General features: G+C 43.5%; 1 protein-coding gene across 2 annotated transcripts; it reads right to left on the bottom strand.

The window, feature by feature from the left end:
• Window positions 1–6,270: 6,270 nt before the first annotated feature.
• Znf174 (zinc finger protein 174) lies at window positions 6,271–21,084 on the bottom strand. Of its 2 annotated transcripts, none has more exons than XM_003477705.5 (3): window positions 19,836–21,084; window positions 18,447–18,669; window positions 6,271–12,358 (listed from the first exon to the last, which is right to left on the bottom strand). In XM_003477705.5, exons 1-3 carry the CDS (start codon window positions 20,235–20,237, stop codon window positions 11,757–11,759), a joined length of 1,227 nt encoding a protein of 408 aa, XP_003477753.1. In that variant the 5' UTR covers window positions 20,238–21,084; the 3' UTR covers window positions 6,271–11,756. The 2 variants fall into 2 exon arrangements, with proteins under 2 accessions (XP_003477753.1, XP_005007513.1); XM_005007456.4 differs by lacking the exon at window positions 6,271–12,358 and adding an exon at window positions 16,747–18,157 and having other exon boundaries at window positions 19,836–21,077.
• Between the last annotated feature and the right edge of the window lie 200 nt (window positions 21,085–21,284).

The following is a 21,284-nucleotide window of genomic DNA, read 5'->3' as shown; positions in this document are numbered from 1 at the left end:
AGATACTTTTAGCTAACTCTACCGCGCCACAAACTTTTCCATCCTGCCCTCAGGATTCACTTGAGGATGTTCTTCCAGTGTTTTCCTGGCCGCTGCCTGCCTACCCCCAAACTTGTTCCCTGCTGTTATCTCCCGCCAGACCACTCTCCCCTCCCGCTATGCCTGATTCTCTCAGCAGTCCTGGTCCCAATGCGTCGCAGTTACCTCCCGCTGTGCGATCGTCTCCCTCTCCGTCTCCCAGGATCCACAACTCTCCCAGCAGCTCTAATCCCTCTGTGTTGCAGTTATCTCCTGCTGTGCAATCCTCTTCCTCTCCGTCTTCTGGGACCCATAACTCTCCCAGCAACTCTAATCACTCTGTTAGTGCTTCCTCAAAGTCTCCGATTTCTTGTTCTCCTGAGAATTCTCTATCCCCTACAGCATTCTCACTGCCTGCCCACCATACTAGGTCTTGGTTGCTATGTCCTTCCAGCAGGCCGTGTGATTGTTCCAGCTTGCACCGGGAACAGTCGCCATGTTGCAACCCTCTGCCACGTGGCATGGTGCCACCATGTTCAGGAGGGTCACATGGTGACAGGGCACTGCCACGTTCTGGGCCACGTGACAGGGCGTCGCCATGTTCCCAGGATCCTCACTGTCAACGGGCACCCCCTTGTGGCTCCTCTTGTGAACTGCAACAGCCGCCCAGTTGCAGTGCACATGATGCTTCACTGTGCTGCCGATAGCAGTCCTCTCACTGCAAGGCATACAGTGAGACGCCATCTGCCGGTGTTTCCCAGGGTGACCGGCAGCAACTCTGTAGCTGCTCTACAGATGATTGCTCACACATGCCTACTGGACGGATGGCTGCTCAATGGCCCTCTGCTCCAGAATCTTCTCCTCAGGCTCTGCTATCACTTCGGGAGCAAGCTGGCCCCAAGAAACTTAAAAACATCCATGTGCCTTTTTCCCTTTCTGATCTATGTCAGATTACCCATAAATTAGGTAGCTTCTCTGTTGACCCACAGAATTATATCAGGCAATTTAAATTCATTACTAATTGTTATGATTTACATTTTAAGGATGTTTATGTGATTCTAAATACCATTCTTGGCTCACAAGAACGGAATCAGCTGTGGCAAACAGCTCAAAAAGAAGCTGATCACAGACATAAGGTAAACACTGCTGATAATGACCCTGGGCCTGTAGCTGTGCCAGAGCAGGACAAGCATACTAACTATAACTTTTAAAACAGGTCCAGGAAGCTAATAAAAACCCAGCTGTGTTCCTAAATTGGCTTTCTAATCCTTGTGCCCCGCAAGCAGTTCCAGCTTCTCAAGCTGCGTTGGGCCGCCTCCCAGCCCCTCCCCCATGCACCTTCCCAGCCCCTCCCTCCCCTGTGCATCGTTGTCATCGCTGCCTTACATGTTTCCAGGGGCAGTCCCAGCTCACCCCTGTGCGCTACGACCCGGCGCTTGCCCCAACCCCACCCTGGGCATGCTCTGCTGGCGTGCCGTGAAACAGCAGCTCAGCGGCTCTGCTCAGGCATGTTTTTTTTACAATTCGGCTCCACTCAAGAGATGCTATTGTTTTATTACAATTCTCAAACCATTTAATCAAGGTTATTGGCCACCTGATAATTTTACCAGCCTTGTTTATCAATCAAAGCCTTCACCAATCTCCTGTTTAACAACTAAGGTTATAAATTCCTTTTTGCTGGGAACCACTAGCTCTATTTCAAGACAAGGGTTTTCTTTTTTTTGTCTTTTTCCTTTTTATCGGTACCGGGGATCAAACTCACGATCATCTGCTTGCAAGTCAGGCACTTATGCTGCTGAGCTAAACCTCCAGCCCGACAAGGGTTTTCTTCAAAGTTTTATTTTATTTGTCTTGGTTCATACTACTGCAAATAACAACTTTATTTTATATTCTTTTTTTTTTGTCTTTTTCGTTTTTATTGGTACCAGGGATCGAATTCACGACTGCCTGCTTGCAAGGCAGGCGCTTATGCCGCTGATCTAAACCCCTAGCCCCAAAAATAACAACTTTAAAAAATAAATGTGTTCAAAATTTGACAGTATTAGATCAGTTTTGATAGATTTATTCATAAGATTGCTAAACCTTTACTGCAAAATGTTTCCATTAAAGCCTTTTTGGGCAGACTAAAGCTTTTTTTGTTAATTCTACATGTCACCCTATAAAAAAGCGATGTGCCATCCAGATAAAGCCTGCTCTCTAATCTAAAATGCCAATATTAAATTCCTGCATACTTACTTAATTCTACTGTAGTCCAAATCCCAAACAAAAGGCAAAACTTGACCTTCAAACCTTATAAAGATCTTAATATGGTTTTTCATATTTTTAACACTTGTGACACTTGGAGTTCTGAGGTAGGTAAACCTACAGAAGGCGGAGCTGCCTGGCCCCACCATGGACCACACTCAAATGCAGCAGAAGACATTGGGCAACAAAATGCCCCATCCTGGTGTTCTTTGAGACCTTACTTCAGGGCTGCTGGACTGTCCTAGCCACCAAAGCGTGGGTAAGCCATCCTAACTTCTAGCCCTCACAGAAAATGTTGACACTGCCAGATCCATTGCTGAAAAAAAATTGCTGCCAAAGACTGAGGGGGTTCAGGGCAACAACAGTCCCCTTTAAGGTGTCCGTCTCAGAGTCCAAGTCGCACTAAAGTCTCAGGTAAGACAATTCTCTATATTTGTGGACATAGAGGCCATATATACAGAGTTCTTCCTGAGTTTTCAGGCTGCTATATTAAGTCCTCAATCTCTATGATGGGGTATTGATGGTCCACCTATGCCATTTACAAACAGGGCCTATTTTGTGCAGGTCCCAGTCCTAAATCTTAAAATGCCTTTTATACAGGCTGACTTAGACACACTGAGGCCTCAACAAGTTCCACTTGTTATTGCTAGTAAACCTCTCCTCAGTGACATAAGACCACCCCCTTCCTTTCTTATTCACCAATTTCTCAGGTAACCCTAGTCAGACTGACAGATACATTTTTGTCTTCTCACTTGGTTTGTACTTTTTCAGGATACATAAAAGCCTTTCTCATACTTGCTAAAGTTCTGTTGCAGCAAATCCACAGGACTACAACCAAGGTGGAGTGGCCCCCATCTGGTCTACTTGGCTACCTCTACAGCAGTCAACGTTGCTGGACTCCCATCCTAGTTTCACATCACTCAGGCTAAGAGGTGCCCTCCCAGCCCTAAATCTGATCATTCTGAGTGGTCATCTCATCTTCTGTCGCCTACCTGTCTCCGTCTCACAAAGGCCTCGCAGCCACAGTTAACAGGCTAAGTCATATTTTGTTACCCACTTTGGTTCCTAATTTCTTACATTCTATTAATGATCATTTTTACAGCAGGACTCTTGACAGTCTTTCCTAAAGACTCCCACATCATGCGTAAGATAAGCTTCATAATGTTCTATATGATAACAGTTGCAGTTCTTTCTACCCTCAGCTGTCTGGTTAAACGTGACATCCCTGAAAGCCTAAGCCCTTACCTTCCCTATACTGGTACAGCCACCACCTTCCCTGCTCCCCCTATTTCTTCCAGTTCAACTTCTGGACCAGAGACAAGTTTTATACACCTACCCTCTTAACTTTTATGCTTTCAGATGGGGGAGTAACCACCTCTCATAACATCATCTCTCCTAACCTCACATTTAATTTTCAGAATTCTGCCTTACCGTGGAGCATGTCTAAATCAAAGGCACCTTTCCCTCTACCTCACCTGGGTCCTTAAATAGGACAGTACCATGTCTCCTCTTAACATCTTGTCCCTTTGTTTTTCTAGTCTAACGTACATGCATTCACCAGTGAAGTTGTCCTGGTCAAAACACCTGGCACCAGCGTCTACTTGGGCATCAACCTTCATCCCATCGACTCCCCTAGGCTCTAGTACAGCGCCCTCTGCCAGCAGGAAGTAGTTAAAGAGAGAAATCTTCACCCCTTTTCATAATAATAATCATAAGAAGGGATATGAAAGGGTTTTGGCCCAGACAGGACACTGTAGCCAGGAAAGAATCAACCAGAAACAGGAAGCTCCTATCGCCCCCACCCCTAGGAAGTTACCTGTGATGCCATCTTCCCGCCCCTGGAAATTTACATATGGCGCCAAGCCTAGGACCAATGGGCTATCTGTATATCCCTAATGCCCGCCTTAGGTTCTACCCCAAACCGAGGCTATTTACATGCCCCCACGCCAAGTGTCCGCCGGAGAGATTGCTGGACGCCAGCGGTGGGGGTGCCGGCCATCTCTCTCTGTGTTCTCAGAATAAAGGCCACTTTTTATTTTATACTTCTCATCTTTTGGAAATATTTTTCATCTTTTGGAAATAATCCTAGCAGTAACGAGAGTCATTTCTTTCAGGAAAGAAGCACTTTAACTCTTTCCCACAACACCGGCCGGAAAACCCTGCCTACATGTGGCCGATAAGCTCCCCATGGTGTTAACTCCTAGGTTTCACCTAGGACTGCTCCTAAAAACCTATCCACTCAGGCATGTGCCTCTGTTTTACACAGGACAGTGCTGTATCATCTCAGGACAAGGTTAAGGCCTCAGGGCGGTGTCCCCTCCCTCCACCGCCCCAGTTAGCCTAATTTGTAACCTTTATCTGTAGCCTTGACCTAAGCTGGAAGCAGCCACCATCTTTGCCCTGAGCATTAGTTCTACTGGCTGTGGGGCCTGCAGTGGAGGCTGTTAACAGTGTTCTTTTTCTTTAATTAAGCTTTGATTTACATAATAAAATTCTCCCTACTTAAATGCACAATTTAGTGATTTTATTAGTGTATTCACAAGATGATGCAACCGTCACCCCAGTGGGTGTGTCTGACATCCCCTCTTTCTCTCTGCAGATTTGCCTGCCTATTTTGGATATTTCACAAATGAAATAAAACGTGACCTTTAGTATCTGGCTTCTTTCACTGAGCCTGTTTTTGAGGCAGATCCATGTTGTAGTGTGTGTAACTACATTCCTTTTTCACGGGCAAATGGTGTTCTGTTCATTCCTTTTTATGGGCAACATGCTTCGTTGTATGGCTGAGCGTGGTGGTAACCATCCATAATCCCAGCATTCAGGAGGCTATAGCAGGAGGATGGTGTTCAAGCCCATCCTGGACAATTTAGCAATTTAGCCAGACCCTGTCTCAGAATAAAAAATAAAAGCAGCTGGGAATGTAGCTCAGTGCGAAGGCCTTGGGTTTAATCCCCAGTGCCTCAAAATGAATTCCACCTTTTGCCTATTCATTCTGTTTTTCCTAGTGTATTCCCTATGTATCTTGTAGGTGTCCCTGTTCCAGCCTGGAAGAGTTGAGCTGCTGGTGGCATACCTGGATGTAGCCCTGAATCAGGAAAGCCTGCCTAGATTCTGTTCCTGGGATACCTCTCAAACTTGGGCCCTCCCAGTCTTCTTTTCCCCATTGGCATCTTTCTTAGGCACCGTGCTTCCGCAGCTTCTCATTTTGCTCCCTCTACATCCTTCCATACTTAAGGACTCCTGTAGTTTTAGTAAGAACAACCCCCAGGGACCTGTTTCCCAAACTCTAAGCCCAGTAATGAAAAACAAAGACATTTCTGGGTCCATCGGTACATACCTATAGTCCCCACTATTTTGAAAGCTGAGGCAGAAAGGCTGCTTGAGCCCGGAAGTTTGAGGTCAGCCTAGGCAACAAAGTGAGGGACTGTGTCAAACACTCAAACTCTCTCTCTCTCTCTCTCTCTCTCTCACACACACACACACACACACACACACACTCTTCACAGAGGTAAAATCATACCTACTTGTAATATTAGACTTGTAATATTGTTTACTAGTTGTAGTAACTGCACAGTTAATGAAAATCTCAGAAGTTGTGTAGTTTTCTGCTTTTTGCCCTCTAAAGTGGGAAAAATTATTCCAAAGTTTTGGTAAGATTTTTTTTTGAGACAAAGTCTTGCTGTGTAGTTCAAATTGGCATTGAACTCACTCTGTAGCCCAAGTTGGCCTTAAACTCAAGGTGATCCTCCTGCCTCAGCCCTCTGAGTGCTAGGATTACAGATGGGTGCCACTATGCCTAGGGTTTGTGTAAGAATTAAATGAGGGGTTTTGTTTTTGAAATGGGGTCTCAGTAATTCAGGCTGGTTTTAAATTCAGTATGAAGCCCAGGTTGGCCTCAAACATATGGCAATTCCCCTGTTTCAGCCTCTTCAGTGCTAGGATTATAGGAACACACTATCATGCCCAGCTTAAATGAGGCTTTATATGTAAAGCACTTAGTAACATCTGTTGCTTATTAGGTAATAAATATTTTATTGGTTACAAAAATGTTTATTCAAAAGCATAAACAGCAGAAAAGAAATTTTAAAATTTCCATTAAAAAGTTTAGGTGTACATGATTGACATTGTGAGTGGCTTGTGACAATGATATGACCTGAAAGACTGCCAGGAACTGCTCTAACTAGTGTCGTGCTGTGTCATGGACAACTCAGGAGTTGTGACAATTTAGAGTCAGTTTTGTATTTTGAAAGATGACAGCTGTTTTAAAGATATGTACTGCAATGTACAAAAGTAATTACAATAGAATGAGAGAAAGTATTTGTAATCATATATAACAAGAACTTGATTCCAGAATACTCAAAGAATTCTTACAACTGAACAATAAAGAAAATAATCTCCTGGGTGTGATGGCACATGCCTGTAATCCCAGTACTTGGGAAGCTGAGGCAAGAGGATTGCTCCAAGTCTGAGGTCATTCTGGGCCACACAGTGAGTTCAAGGCCAGCCTGGACTACATAGCAGGACCTTGTCTCAAACAACAACAACAACAAAATAAATATGACAAATAATCCAATCTAAAAATGGGAAGGAGGGCTGGGGATATAGCTCAGTGGTACAGTGCCTTCCTGGCAAGTACAAAGTCCTGAGTTTGATTTCTAGTACCTAAATAAATAAATAAATAAATTTAAAAATGGGAAGAGGTTTTGAATAGTTACTTTTTTGTTAGTTTTGTTTTTTGAGACAGGCTCTTGCTATGTAGTTAGGCTGGACTTGAACTCCGTGGGTGGCCCAGGTTGACCTCAAACTTGTGGCGATCCTCTTGGCTCAGCCTCCCAAGTGCTGGGATTACAGATGTGTGCTACCATGCGTAGCTAAATAGCCACTTCTTCAAAATAGGTACACAAATAATCAGTGAACACATGAAAAGAAGCCAAACACCACTGTCATTAGGGAAATGAAAATCAGAATCACAAGCTACCATTTCCTTTTCCCTAGAGAACAACAATAAAAAAGACAGACAATAGCAAGTGTTGTGATGATATAGAGAAATTATAACTCTAATATTCCAAATGGTGCAGCCACTTTGGAAAACAATTTAGTATTTCTTAGAAAAATTAAAATTAACATATGGCCCCAGCAAGTATACCTCTAGGTATTGTATATACCCAAGATAAATGAAAATATAAAAACTTGTACATCAGTATTCACAGTATTCACAATAGCTAAAAAGCTAAAGCGGTTGAAATGTCCACCATGGATGAAGAGGTAAACAAAATGTCCACTTGTACAATTGAGTATTGTTTGGCAATAAAAAGAATAGTCCTTACACATGATAACAACATGAATGGATTTTGAAGATACCATGCTCAGTAGGTGGATTAAGGAAGGTTCAGTGGAGAAACAACTACTCATAGCTAAGGTACTCCTCTCTGGCCCTAAAAATATTCTAAAATTAGACTGTGGTGATACTTGCTTGCACAGTCTGTGACTGCACCATTTTGTAATTACGGAACTGTACATGTAATAAACACATAGATTTTGGTTTTTTGGTTGAGACAGGGTCTTGCTATGTAGTTCAGGCTAGCCTTGAACTCACAATATAACCCAGGCTGGCCTTGAACTTGTGGTGATACTCCTGCTTCAGCCTCCCAAATGCTGGGATTATAGTGTGTATGCCACCACACCCAGCAACACATGAATTTCCCTAGTTGCAAAATATCTCAATGAAATGATTAAAAATAGTATTTTTGTTTTATAAACAATGTAGGGAGATTTCAACAATATCTGTTGTGCTATCAGGAGTTCACTGTTAATTTTGTTGGGAATGAGAATAGAATTATGGTATGAGTTTAATTCATTTGTTGTAGGTGGAAAATGCTCTTCAGAGAGATCTATGATGTACAGATCCCCAACTCTTTGCTGGTGCCTCCTGGCTCCATCCATCTCCCTGCGGAAAACCAGTGGCCAAATATCCTGAGCACAAACTCCTCTGCCTCAACAGAGAGAAGTGTCAGGCGGGCCTGGAAAAAATAGGAGAATCTAGGGGCTGCTCTACAGGCAAGAGCTATACACAAAGGAAGAAAAGCTCTTTTCTTTACCTTGGGATGTTGCAAACAGAGGCTCATGCAAGCTAACAGGTCATGCTGAGGCTTTGAAGGACCTACACAGGCAAGGAGGCTAGGGGAACCCTACTACTGAATATAGTATCCAAGGACCTCCTTCTAGACCATAGAGACCCTTCGGTGGAGGTGAGGTGTTTGCAAAACCAGGCTGTAAAGGCAAGGCAGCATCATAAAACTCACACCTTTTGGAAAGCAATGTTGTTCACAGAAGTGATCTGTCATACTTTTTCAAAGTCCACAGCTGAACAGGTACCAAAGCCACTAAGATTAGACTATTATTGATCTGGTAGTGTGAAGGGAGGGAATGAAATTTTAAAAGGGGTGGAGATATAGCTCAGAGCAAATGCCCTGGGTTCAATCTCCAGTATCACCAGAAAGGAGAGGAAGGGACAGAAGGAGAGAGAGTGGGATGCAGGGAGGCTCTTTGCTAACCCTTGTAAGTGAAGTGAAGTGGAACTACTGTTTCTTCTGCAGGGAATTCTCTTTGACTAAACTGACTCATGATAGATGTGTGGTAGGATGAATCATGACCTCCACATACATCCACATTGTAATCCCTGAAACCTGCAAATGTTACCTTATATGGCCAAAGGATCTTTGCAGATGTTATTAAGTGTCTTTGGATGGGGACGATTATCCTCAGGTGCCCAACATATTCGTAACAACCCTTGAAGGAGGAGGCAGCCGAGCCAGTGTCAGAGAAGGTGACAAGACAGAAAAGCAGAAGCATATACTTTGAAGATGGAAGGGCCCACAAGGAAAACAGTGTGGGTCGCTACTAGAAGCTGAAAAAAGAAATCAAAGAATCAGATTCATCTCTTAGAGCCTCCAGAAGGAAATGGCCCTGTCCCAGCTTGATTTCGGCTCTGTGACCTCTGGAACTGTAAGAGATGTTTGTGTTGTTTCAACTCATTTGTCACAGCATGATGTGACCAAGGCTCAGGAGTTATTCAGAGATGACAATGAAATTTGCCTGGACGAAATGGGAAGGGTGAGGGGGAACAGTGAGAAATAGGCTTTGATACAGTGTCAGGCTGAAGGCTGGAGTGAGGTGAGGGGCAGGCTGAATACTGAAGATAAAATTTGCCCAGGAATTATCATAGTAAGTGGAACGTAGACCTTTGTTTAGGCCCTCCAGGGATACCAAACGCTAGGAAGAAGGCCAGTGAACTCTCAGTAAGCCTCTGCCCAGAAGAGAGAGGCTATCTATGACTCTCAGAGACTCACTGGGATCTATAATTCAATGCAGCAGTGGCCTGAGGTCAAGGCCTCAACTATTCAACGCCCAAATAGTTATTTCTCTCTTGGGGCATGGGCCAAGTCCAAAAGCTAAAATGACCTAAAACAGAGTCCTAGAAGAACAGCTAAGAGTGTGAGAGTTCCCCAACTCTGACACCACTGATACAACAGGCCAGATGAGTGCTGTGGGTGCTGTCCTGGGGACTAGAGGACCTTTTGCATCATCCAGCAGAGGCCAGGAGCAACCCTACTTCCCTTAAGTCTTTAACAACCCAAAGGTTCCTGGGCATTGCCAGATGTCCCCTGGGGGCAAGATCACTGCCAGACTGAGCATCTCTCGAAGGGACACTGAGCCACGATTGCAGTACAAGTTAGCTTAGATCTTTACGCAAGCAGCTCTGATAAGACGGATGGAGGAGGGCAGAGTAGAGACCGGCAGCAACCAAAGACAAAGGGAAGAATGTGTGCCAAGGCCGTGTGTGCACTCATCGCTTGGCAGTTAGGAGTATGTGGATCTGGGGGGCCAAAGCGACAGGGTGCAGTTGTGAGGTGACTGGCAGAGACTGGATAATACAGGTGTTTAGCAAGAATGCTTTCTGCTCTTATTTATGCATGAGGAGTGCACCAATGTCTGGAAATTTCCCCTAACCTTGCAAATGGCCCAGCTTGCCCAGGTTATCTTACTGATCAGGTCTCAATTCCTACCTTGAGAAATGAGGTGGGTAGAATTACATGATCTCCCAGGCCTAGGTCTGGGGCTCTGATGTGTTATATAAACACATTCAGTTACTTTAAAAAGATGCTTTTTTGAGGAATACTTTACATATTATAAAATTAACCCATTTCAATGATTTTTAGTAGCATCAAGCTGTGCGTCCAACCCTGTAATCACTGTTAAAACACTGTTAGCATGTTACACTTGAAGTTAAAGGTCTAGGAAAGAATGGAGAGCTGGTACAATTCTCTTTATCTCCCTGGGGCAGCCTTTACCCACTACTATTTCTTGCTGTGGCTTTTCCTTGTTTTGTACCTGGGTTCTGGTAGTATATGGATTTTCTGATTACAAATTGAAAGGTGTTTTGATATAAAAAGCTCCCTCAAACGCAATTTGTTTTTTCTCTCTGATACTAAGGATCAAATCCAGGGCTGTGCTACTAATGTGCTATCCACAGCCATTTTTAAATTTTTTTTAAGACAAGGTTTTGCTAATTTACGCAGGTTGCCTTCAATTTGTAATCCTCCTGCCTCAGCCTCCCATACAGTTCAGATTACAAGTGTGTGGCATGATGCCTGGCACTTTTTTTGTCTTTTGCATAAAAGAACTGTCTTTGGCCAGGGGTTTAGCTCTGCGACTTAAGTGCCTGCTTGGCAAACACAAGGTCATGAGTTTGATCCCTGGCACCAAAAAGAAAAAAAAAAAAAAGAACTGTCTACTTATTTAGTAACCTCTCCTCATACCAATGTGTGTATATTCTCACTTGATTTGTCCTTTGTTATACAGATCAAAGAACTAGAAAAATAATTTATTTTTTCATGATTTTGTTGTGGTAGTTGTTTAGTTTTTTTAAACAGGGTCTCACTATGTGATTCAGGCTGGTCTTGAACTCAATACGTAGCCTAGGCTGGCCTCAAATTCATAGTGATTCTCCTGCTTCAGCCTCCCAAGTGGTAGAATTATAGGCACATGCTACCACATTGTTTTCCAATGAATACTGACTTTTAGTTATGGTAAAATGTTGAAGTAAGCACATATCAGACATTTGTGTGGAATGACAGGAATGCATAACTCTATATGCTTCAACATATTTTAGAGGATAAATAAAGCAACAGACGGGTAACAGGAATGTGCTACCTGCTGGGTCATCCTGATTTTCCCAGTAGTCACTCCCACCTCTTGCAGAGCCTGCAGGGTTTTTTGTCCCAACACCCAGACTTGACATTTTTGAACCCTGTCACCATATGCTACTGGGCCCTGGCTAGCCTATCATAGGGCCCCTCACCAGCCACATGTGCACCATCACCCCTCAAGGGCTGCTTGCTCTCCTTGCAAGTCACCAATCAGTCTGTGATTTACATGCAAGTAGGAGGAGAAACACAAAGCCTTTCCCTGTGAATGTAGAGCATGTGATGCCTTCAGTCCCCATGGTGAAGCCTGTGGTGCTGATGAAGATTTGAGCTCTGGCGAAAGCTTTTCCCACACTGGCTGCACTGGTATGGCTTCTCACCAGTGTGGATCCTCTGATGCAGCTTTAAGGTGGACTGCCGCCCGAAGCAGTTCCCACACTCCCCACAGGTGTAGGGTCGTTCTCCTGTGTGTACCCTTTTGTGTCGTTTCAGTTCTGAATTCCACGTGAAGCTTTTCCCACAGTCATCACACTTGTACGGTTTCTTGGCAGAGCGGGTGGCCTGGTGACCCAGCCGCTGCAAACGACTGCTCAGACCTCTTTTCCCCACTTTGCTTCTCCTCAGCCCTCTCAGAGGGTGGCCTTTGGGGGAGCTGCTGGTGTATTCCAGTTCCCTGCAAGGTCTCTGGTAGTGAGTAAATGGCTTCTGAGCATTTGGGGGACTGACCTGCCTCCGTGGCAACTGGGGGTCACACATGTTTTCCCCTTTTGCTTCTGGGCTCTGAAGACCATTCCCTTTGGCTCTGCCAGCTGGCACTGCACATGGCTTTGCTCCTGTGGCCCCTTCCTGCTGTGGATTTTCCTTGTTGTCACTTCTTATTCTGGGGGCCTCTATAATTAGAAAGAATATGCTTCATTTTCTATTAGAAGAAAGAATTTCATCAAAAATGTTAAGAAATAACTGAGATTTCTCAGAGCATGACTCTCCACTGGCAATGTGCATTACATTCCTTGAGGTACTTGTCAATATGCAGCCCCCACCCCACCATTCCTAAAGCACTGAATCAGAATCTCTGGCTCCTGGGGTGTTACTAAATTATATTAAAGTTGGAACAAAGTTCTACAAACCCTTCCCTCTTTTTTGTCTTTAGGAAAAGATTTACATTTCCTTGTTCCTGTTTATCTAACTCATCAGAATGAAATGAGAGAAAGAAAATGAATTGCCAAGTAACGTAGTGCATGCCTGTAATTCTAGCATTTGGGAGGCTGAGGCAGAAAGATCACCATGAATTCGAGGCCAGCCTGCGCTACACAATGAGTCCAGGCCAGCCTACACTACATAGTGAGGCCCTGTCTCAAAGAAAAAAACAAAAAAACAAAAAAACAAATAAATGAATTAGCAAGGTCTCACTATGTTAATCAGGGTGACTTCAGACTTCTTCAATTTACAGGTGTGTGCTACTGTACCTGACTAAGAGTAGCCAAGAAATTTTTGTGTGCTACTATGGATTGAACCCCAGACCTCACATATGCTAGACCAGCACTTCACAGTGTACTGAGATTTATTTTATTTTACATTATTATTTTGTTTTCTCTATGACAGGACCTCACTATATTGTCCAGGTCAACCTTAAGCTTGCTGGGTAGCCCAGGATGGACTTGTGAGCCTTCTGCTTTAGCTAACCAAATTCTAGGATTATGGGCATTGGCACCACATCTGGATTTTTTTAATTTTGAGACAGGGTTTTGCTAAACTACCTAGGCTACCTCAAACTTATGATCCTCATGCCTTGGCTAGAATCAGAGGTACGCACCACCATGTCTAGTTAAATCTGACACTGAACATAATGATTTCAACAAATACCTCTCATTTATTTGCATGCCAATCAACAACTCCCTTCTCTCCAAAGAATCTAGTGGCTTGTGCTTTCTTTTATTCAAAGGTGTATTTGTTTAAAAACAGAAATACAGCCAACACATACATGTTAACTACAGAAAGCCCTACCCTCTGATTACCAGGATGGAGGATTGCCATCAAACTGAGCTGGAGTAGCCCACGGGAAGATACAAGAACTGAAGCAAGACCTCCTGTGAGGGGAAAACTGTATATGTACCGTCCAACACCGTACATGTACTACAGGACAGCTGGGTATTTGAAATGTGGCTAGATAATGTGCCTGGGGAACTGAATTTTTAATTTTAAGTAACTGAAATTGAAATTTCAGGCCAGGTTTGTTGGTACATCATTGTAATACCAGTCCTCAGAAGACTGAATTAGGAGGACTGCTATGAGCTCAAGGCCAGTCTGGAATATATAGTTCAAGACCAGCTTGAACTATATAGCAAGACCCTGTTTTAAAACAAAAAACAAAACAGCAACAACAAAAAATTCAAATTTAAATTTAAATAAGCACCTCAAACAATTAGAGGCAAATGACTTTAATCATGGCTCTTGAAATAATATATGAAGACAGATCATTTTTTTAATAAATAATGTTGGGACTAACAGATTTCCATAAGAAAAAGAACGAAGTTGGAGGCTTGGTGTGGTTGTGCATGCCTATAGTCCCATCACTTAGGAGGCTGAGGCAGGAGGACTGCCAGGAATTCGAGGCCAGCCTGGGCTACAAAGTGAATTTAAGACCTGCCTGAACTGCATAGTGCGACTCTATCTCAAAAAGATGAAAAAAAAATCCAAGAAAGTTATAATTTAGGATTTGGTTGTGTTATTTTGGGGCTTTCTTTTGTTTTTGGTACTTTTTTCAAAGGATTTGTTCATTTTTCTAACTTTACCAAAGTTTGCAGCTTATACCTCAGTAGACCCAGGGGTGGTTTTTGTTTTTTTGTGGTTTTTTGGTACCGGGGATTGAACTCATGACCTCGCCCTTGCAAAGCAGGCACTTATGCCATTGAGCTAAATCCCAAGCCCAACCCAGGGATGTTTTACATCACATAACTGCAGACAGACTAAAGCAATACTATTTCTAAAGGATTTTTTTTCTTTTCCTTTTTTTTTTTTTTTTTTTTTTTTTTTTTTTGTAGATTGTTAATGTATTAGGGAAGAAATAATGAAATTCTGTGTAGGCTTTTTTCAAAGTTCAATGTTTTATATGCAGATTTTAGATTCTTAGAATAAATGTTTTTCACAGAAAAAAAAAATGAAGTTGGATTTTGCCATGGTCTGAATATTTTTGTCTCCTCGCAAATTCATAAGCTGACAATCCCCAGTAAAACTGTATTGGGAAGTCGAGTATCTGGGAAGTGATTAGGTTATGAAGATGGACCTCCTCAGAAATGAGATTAGTGCCCTTATTTTAAAAAATGCCAGAAAGAACTTGTTTGCCCCTTTGGTTTTACTGCTACATGAGGACATAGCAGGTGTCATCTATGGTGATCTTCCCCCCCCATGCGCGCGCGCGCACACACACACACACACACACACACACACTCAGTCACTGTGTCTGTTGGTGCCTTCATCTTTTACCTTGGATTTCTCAGCCTCTAGAACCATGAGCAATAAGTGTTGTTTATAAATTCGCTGGAAGTAGCAAACACTCCTGTAATGTCAGCACTCAGGAGGCCACGGCAGGAGGATGACCACCACAAGTTCAAAGCCAGCCTGGGCTACATAGTAAGTCAGGGCCAGCCTAAGCTATACAATGAGACCATGTTTCAAAACAAACAAAAACAAAAACAAAACCCACAAAAAAGCCAAACACGTACTCACAAAAAGGTAAAATTTTTATTACCTAGTCTAAAGGATTTTATTATAGTTGCTCGGATAGACGAAGACAGACCCCTACTTCACAGCACATATGAAAATTAACTCACAGGCCAAGGATATAGCTCAGTGGCACAAGCACCTGCCTGGCAAGTGCAAAGTCCTGAGTTCTATTTCTAGGACCAAAAAATATATATTAAAAAAAAGAAAATAACTCAAAATGGATCAAAGATCTAAATATAAGAGGTAAATTTATCTCTCTTTGAAAAACAATTCTGTGAATCTTTGCAGCCTTGGATTCGGCAATGATATTTTAGATATCTCACTAAAGTACACCAAAAATATAAACAAAGAAAAAATAAGTGAAACTATATCAAAACGAAAAACATTTGGGCTTCAGAACACGCCATCGCGAAACTGAAAGGACAACACACAGAATGGACAACATTTGCAAATTCTACATAAAGAACTTAGAACTCAACAACAAAAAGACAAAAAAACCCACCCAATTTAAAAGCGGGCAAAGGATCTGAATGCCATTTCTTCAAACAAGATACTCAATTGACTAATAAATGCATGAAAGATGCTCTTACCGTCATTACTCTTAGGGCAAATGTAAATCAAAACTTTAGGGGTAAATAGATATATGTGGTATAAATACACACAATGGAGCACTTCTCAGCCATAAAGGCAGGTAAGGTTGATCCATTTGTAGGAAAATGGATATGTCTTGAGACCAAAATGCTAAGTGACATAAGTCAGATGCAGAAGGTAAAATATTGCATGGTTTCTCTCATCTACAAAACTCAAAGCATAAATAATTTAAAGAGCAAAATGAAAGAAAGATGATAGGAAACAGAGAAGGAGACCTTTTGGAGGAAGAGGGAAGAAAAGTAAGGGATGGGGAAACTAAAAGGGTTAAGATATAATATGTACATGTACCAACTTGCTATGATGAATGTACTCATTATCTGTCACTAATATGTAATAATAAAACATATACAAGCAATGATTTTTTTTTTAAAAAAACACCCCAAAGGGGTACTCAAGAGGATGGCTGTAATAAAAAAGACTTAACTTTAACAGCTGCTGGAGGAATGGGACGGAATTAGAATCCTTGCACCCTATTAGTGGGAATGTAAAAGGGTGCAGCTGTTGTGGAAAATGGGCTAGATAAACATAGTTACCTGTGCCCCAGCAATTCCACTCCTAGGCTACACTCAATGAAAGCATATGTCTACACAAAACTTGCACACAAATGCTCACAGCAACATTACTGATAATAGGCAAAAGCAGAAACAAAAGTTCCTCAATTGATAAGTAAACAAAGTATGGCCTATTGTGCAATGCATTATTATTGTCATAAAAAAAATGGAACACTGATCTATACTACAACATGGGTCAAACAGCAACATCATACCAAAGGGAAAGAAACCAGTATAAAAGGTCACATATTGTGTAAGTTCACTTACATGAAATGTCTCCAGCATAAGCAAATCCACAGAGACAAAAAATTAGTAGTTGCTGGCAGGCTGTGAGGAGGATAAGTTGGGGAGAGATTGATAATAGTGAGTTTCCTCCTGAGGTGTTGAAAGTTTCTGGATTATATAGTGGTAACGGGAGTATAACTTTGTGATTACATTAACCACTCAACTATATACTTCAAAAAGGTAACTTATGATATGTGAATTAAAGTTTTGTTTTGAGACAAGGTTTTGCTATATAGGTCAGGCTGACCTTTAACTCACTATTCTAGCCCAGGTTGGCCTTGAACTCACAGCAACCCTCCTGCCTCAGCCTCCCCAGTGCTGAGATTACAGGTATGTACCACCATGCCTGGCTCAGGTTGTTTTTTTCTATCAAACTATATGAGTTCCTTAGAGATGTGTGCCACCAGGCTGGCTCTGAATTACATCTTAATAGGAAAGCTTCAATAGCCACACCTGGCTAGTGGTGCTTGTGTTGGATAGCACACTTCAGAAGGCAGCAAAGGTGGCCCTACAGGGTGAGCAGCAGGGATTCTACCCTTCTGGAGATCTACGGAAAGGACACGAAGATGGCATATGCATACCTGCTGCCTTTCCTGAAGCAGAAGAAGAGAATGCTTGACTCACTCTCTTTAGGACTACAAAGGCCTAAGGTTATGGGGCAAGATATCAGCCAGGGTCACAAGCTTTGCTACTGGATGCTTCAGGTCTCCATTTCCGAAGTTCTAAAAATAATTTCCATTTCCTAAGTTCTAAAAATAATTAAACCAAAGTGCAATGAACTGAATGCTTACATTCCCTTCAAATTTCTATACTGAAATCCTAACTCCCAAGGTGATGGATTTCAGTTATGATGCTCTGCCTTCAGTGGGATTTGTGTCCTGATTAAGGAGGCCTAGAGGAGTTTGTGTCCCTTTCTGCCATGTTGGAGACCCAGAAAAGTTGTCAGTCTGCAACCTGGATGAAGACCCTCTCTAGAACCCAACCATGCTGATGCCCTGATCTCAGACTCCAGCCTCCAGCATTGTGAGAAATAGGGTTTGGTTGTTTCTAAGCTACTTTTCTCTAGGATTAGAGCAGCTGGGTCAGTCTATAAAATAAAGTGCCACAAAAAAATGTAGCAAATGTTAAGGAAATAACACTCTAATCTTGTAACTAATCTCTAGCTTGCTAAGTGTACCCTATATTTATATCACCAAGACTAGCCAAGAGTCACTGTCAGACAGGCAGTCTTAGCAATCATAGGGCTGTGTGGAACAGGGCCAGAAACTACACTAGTGTCACACCAGAGACCAACAGACACAAGTGTTCTAAGCACAACAATGTCATAGAGAACACAGAGAGTGATCTTTTCTCTATTATACAAAATATTTCTTTCAACCCTTCTAAACATGGACTCATTTTGAGTAAAGAAACCCAATCAAAGCTTGCAAAGAAGTTCACCACTGCTTATATTTGGATCTGTCTTTATTGTAAGAACCTCTGAAAAGGACAGAAAAGTAGATACTAGAATAATCCTGCCATGCATTGGTTTGTCAAATATTCATGAACATAAAATAATATAAACATACTGATTTATAGTATTATTGCCATTGTAAATAGTTAATTTTTTAAGGGAATAAACATGTATTATTACAAAAAAACATTAAAAAGGCAGACATGCATGTGTACACACACACATATACCACTGGTCTAAGTCTTTGCAGAACCATGAGATATTTTAATGAACACAAAGGGCTGAGAAGAGAAGGAGAGAAGGCAGTGTGTTTACCTGTCCCAGTCAACTTGGGCGCTGGTTCCTGGAAGAGTTGGGATTTCTCCCAGTGTTGAGGGCTCAGCTGATCATGAGATTCTTCCTGGGAAGATTCCTCCAGAGAGCTCTCCCTGAGATCTCGCCTAGGAGTTTGTAGTTGAAAGTCTGGCAGTTCCTGTTCTCCAAGCTGAGATCCAGTTTTCTCCAACAGCACCTTCTGCCCCTGCATACACACGGCCACCTGGGAACAAGCCCCACTCATTAACATGCCATCTGTTAGGACCAACTGAGCAGCATTACTGCTCACTGCTATGCAATGCCCCTTTAATTTGGGACCTCCTGATAATAGCTGAGAGGTCAGCTTGATGTAGACCATTGAAACCCTTGAAGGATGCCAAGGGAAGGCTCACAGTGACAGGAGTGAGGCTGTTTCACATTAGCCAATACTTCCTAAGTGACTCGCCCTTAAAACATGGGCTTTTCATAAAGCCTAGAGTCAAGGTCATTGGAGGACACTAGCCCATAAATTCCTATCCTATAACCCAGCTTCTTTTCAACTTCTCCTGGAAATAGGTCCTATAGGAACAGGAAGCAGTATGGTAAGGGACTATTAAAAACCATTCTAAATGAGGCATGGTGACACATGCCTATAATCCCAGCACTCAGGAGACTAAGGCAGGATTGCTGCAAATTCAAGGCCAACGTGAGCTACATAGTGAGTTCAAGATGAGCCTGAACTACATAACAAGACCCTGTCTCAATAAAACAACAAAAAAATCTAATCTAATAAATTATTATGCTAAAGGCTCTCCTGGCAGGAGATTCATTAGTGGTAGGGACCCCGGGGGAGATTGTTCCACCTGATTCCTGACAAGGTCAGTTTTCCAAAGCATATCTTGTTTGCTTCTTGTCTCGGCCCTGGCTGGGATCCACCTTGGGGGATGGGGTGAGAGGAATAGGAACACCAGGAAACTGAGATACAATTTCCTGATTTGTAAGACAATATGGCAGACGCTTCACTGGAACACGAAGTTCCCCCAAAGGAAAATTCCCACCCAACACACTGATCTTGCCTGGTAAGAATTCCTCTTGAATGAAAACTTCAAGAGGAATGGGTGGAGGAAGATCTGACAGCAGAGATTCAAGAACCTTAAAACTGCTGGGGACATGAGGTTCATGAAAGAATGATAAGAGCCTCCAACCTCTGCTTCCTCACTAGATGCCAGAAACACAGCCGGGTTTTCTGAAACACAGCTAGAAAGGGGCTCCCAGACAGAGGCTGGAAGCAATTTTTTTTAAAGCCCTCCAGTCCTTCTGGACTATAAGTAGGAAGGGATCCCGAAGCAAAACATTACTCAGATGGGAAGAAAACAAATATTGGGGGCCACGAGACAGGGCCCTTCTTACCCACTGCTTTGGTTTCTTGGATGCTCTGTGAAAATCTTCCACCAGGGTCACAATCTCCTTGCTGCTCACTGGACATCGATGCCTGACCCGAGCCTGGATCTCCGGGGGCAGGATGATCAGAAACTGCTCCATCACCAGGAGCTCCAAAATTTGCTCCTTGGTGTGCAGCTCGGGCTGCAGCCACTGGCGGCAGAGCTGTCGAAGCCGAGAGAGCGCCTCTTGGGGTCCAGACACCTCTTGATAACAAAACTGTCTGAAGCTCTGGCGCGAGAGTTCAGGATCCGGGCAGTTTTTTGACAGAGTGAGCTCGTGTTTCTCTTCTAGCTTTGTTATTATGTGTCTCTCTTGTTTGGAGGAAGCCTGATTGTGGGAGCTCAAAGTTATCTCCATTTTCGCTGCCATTTTGGGAGCTCAGGAAACAAATTTCTCTCTTTTTGGAAACTGGTCAAGGCTTCGGGATCATGACCTCGGAGAATTTTCTTTGAATGCTAGAAAGGTGGGAGAATCGAAGCTCCTCTGGGGATATTAGGATGGCTACAGAGACAGGGCCTTCTCACTTGCTAGTCTTTACCCCCAAACTCTGACAACAAGCTCTGGGCGTAGGAGGAGTTTGTTTTTCCGTCAGTTAAAACAAAACTGTCTTGCAAAAGAGAAAAGACCTAAAATTCTAAAAGTGAGCTGGGGAAAATATTCCGTTTATTTTGGTAATAAGCACACGCAATTTCACAGGAAATGAGCAGTCTGATCTAACGGGCTGGCAGAGAACTCCCCAGGAAAAGTTCAAGCTGTCTTGCAGGTAGCTTGCACTAACTCTCCCGGATCCTGGCTGACATCGACCTCGGGCATTTCGGTGGAATACACACAACCCAGTGCTGGGGGGTCGCGAGTGCACGCTGCAGCGACGCCCGCAGGCCCAGCCGGCTTCGGCCTGGCGCAGCTGTGGCAATCGGGCGCGCAGTTCTGAAGCGCGGCAGGTGCCAAGCTCTGGCAGACGCCTGCGACGCTAGAGTCCCAAGTGGCTCAATGCAGCAGGCCCACTTGCAGCCAACTCACCTCTCTGGGGACCCGGGACCCCAACCCAGGAGCCGGGCCGGGGGCGGGGCCGAAGCCGCTGGCCGCAGGGACGCCCACTGGCTGCAAGAACCTACCCGCCGGTGGGCCCGCCCTCACCACAGGGAATTGGCTCCGGAGGAACAAGTTTCGGCATCTATTGGCTAACGGATATGTCGATAATATCGCAGTGCACCCCGAGAATCCTAGTCCGGCGATTTGGCTCGTGAGCATGCGTAGCGGCAGCCTGGCTTCCGAGGTCGTGCCACTGATTTCCGGGGAGTCGCTAGTGCTGGGGGGTAGGAGAATCCTCGCCTCTCTGAGCCTTCTCCGAAGCGTTGAGGCCAGGCTCGAAAAGGCTCTGGGACTTCTTCCTCGACCTGGCGGAATTTCTTGCTC

The sequence above is a fragment of the Cavia porcellus genome, unplaced genomic scaffold, assembly GCF_034190915.1.
Source record: "Cavia porcellus strain 051 isolate PalLab524CR breed Dunkin Hartley unplaced genomic scaffold, mCavPor4.1 scaffold_16, whole genome shotgun sequence".
In the NCBI taxonomy this organism is placed as follows: Eukaryota; Metazoa; Chordata; class Mammalia; order Rodentia; family Caviidae; genus Cavia; species Cavia porcellus.
The sequence above is the reverse complement of the archived record's forward strand: the minus strand, read 5'-3'. Positions and strand labels throughout refer to the sequence as shown.

Coding starts and splice junctions, on each gene's coding strand:
- Znf174 (XM_003477705.5), bottom strand. CDS start 20,237: ATGGCAGCGAAAATGGAGATAACTTTGAGCTCCCACAATCAGGCTTCC. Junction 18,670..19,835: donor CCAAGAAACCAAAGCAGTGG/GTAAGAAGGGCC, acceptor GCTTGTTCCCAG/GTGGCCGTGTGTATGCAGGG. Junction 12,359..18,446: donor GCCCAAGTTGACTGGGACAG/GTAAACACACTG, acceptor TTCTAATTATAG/AGGCCCCCAGAATAAGAAGT.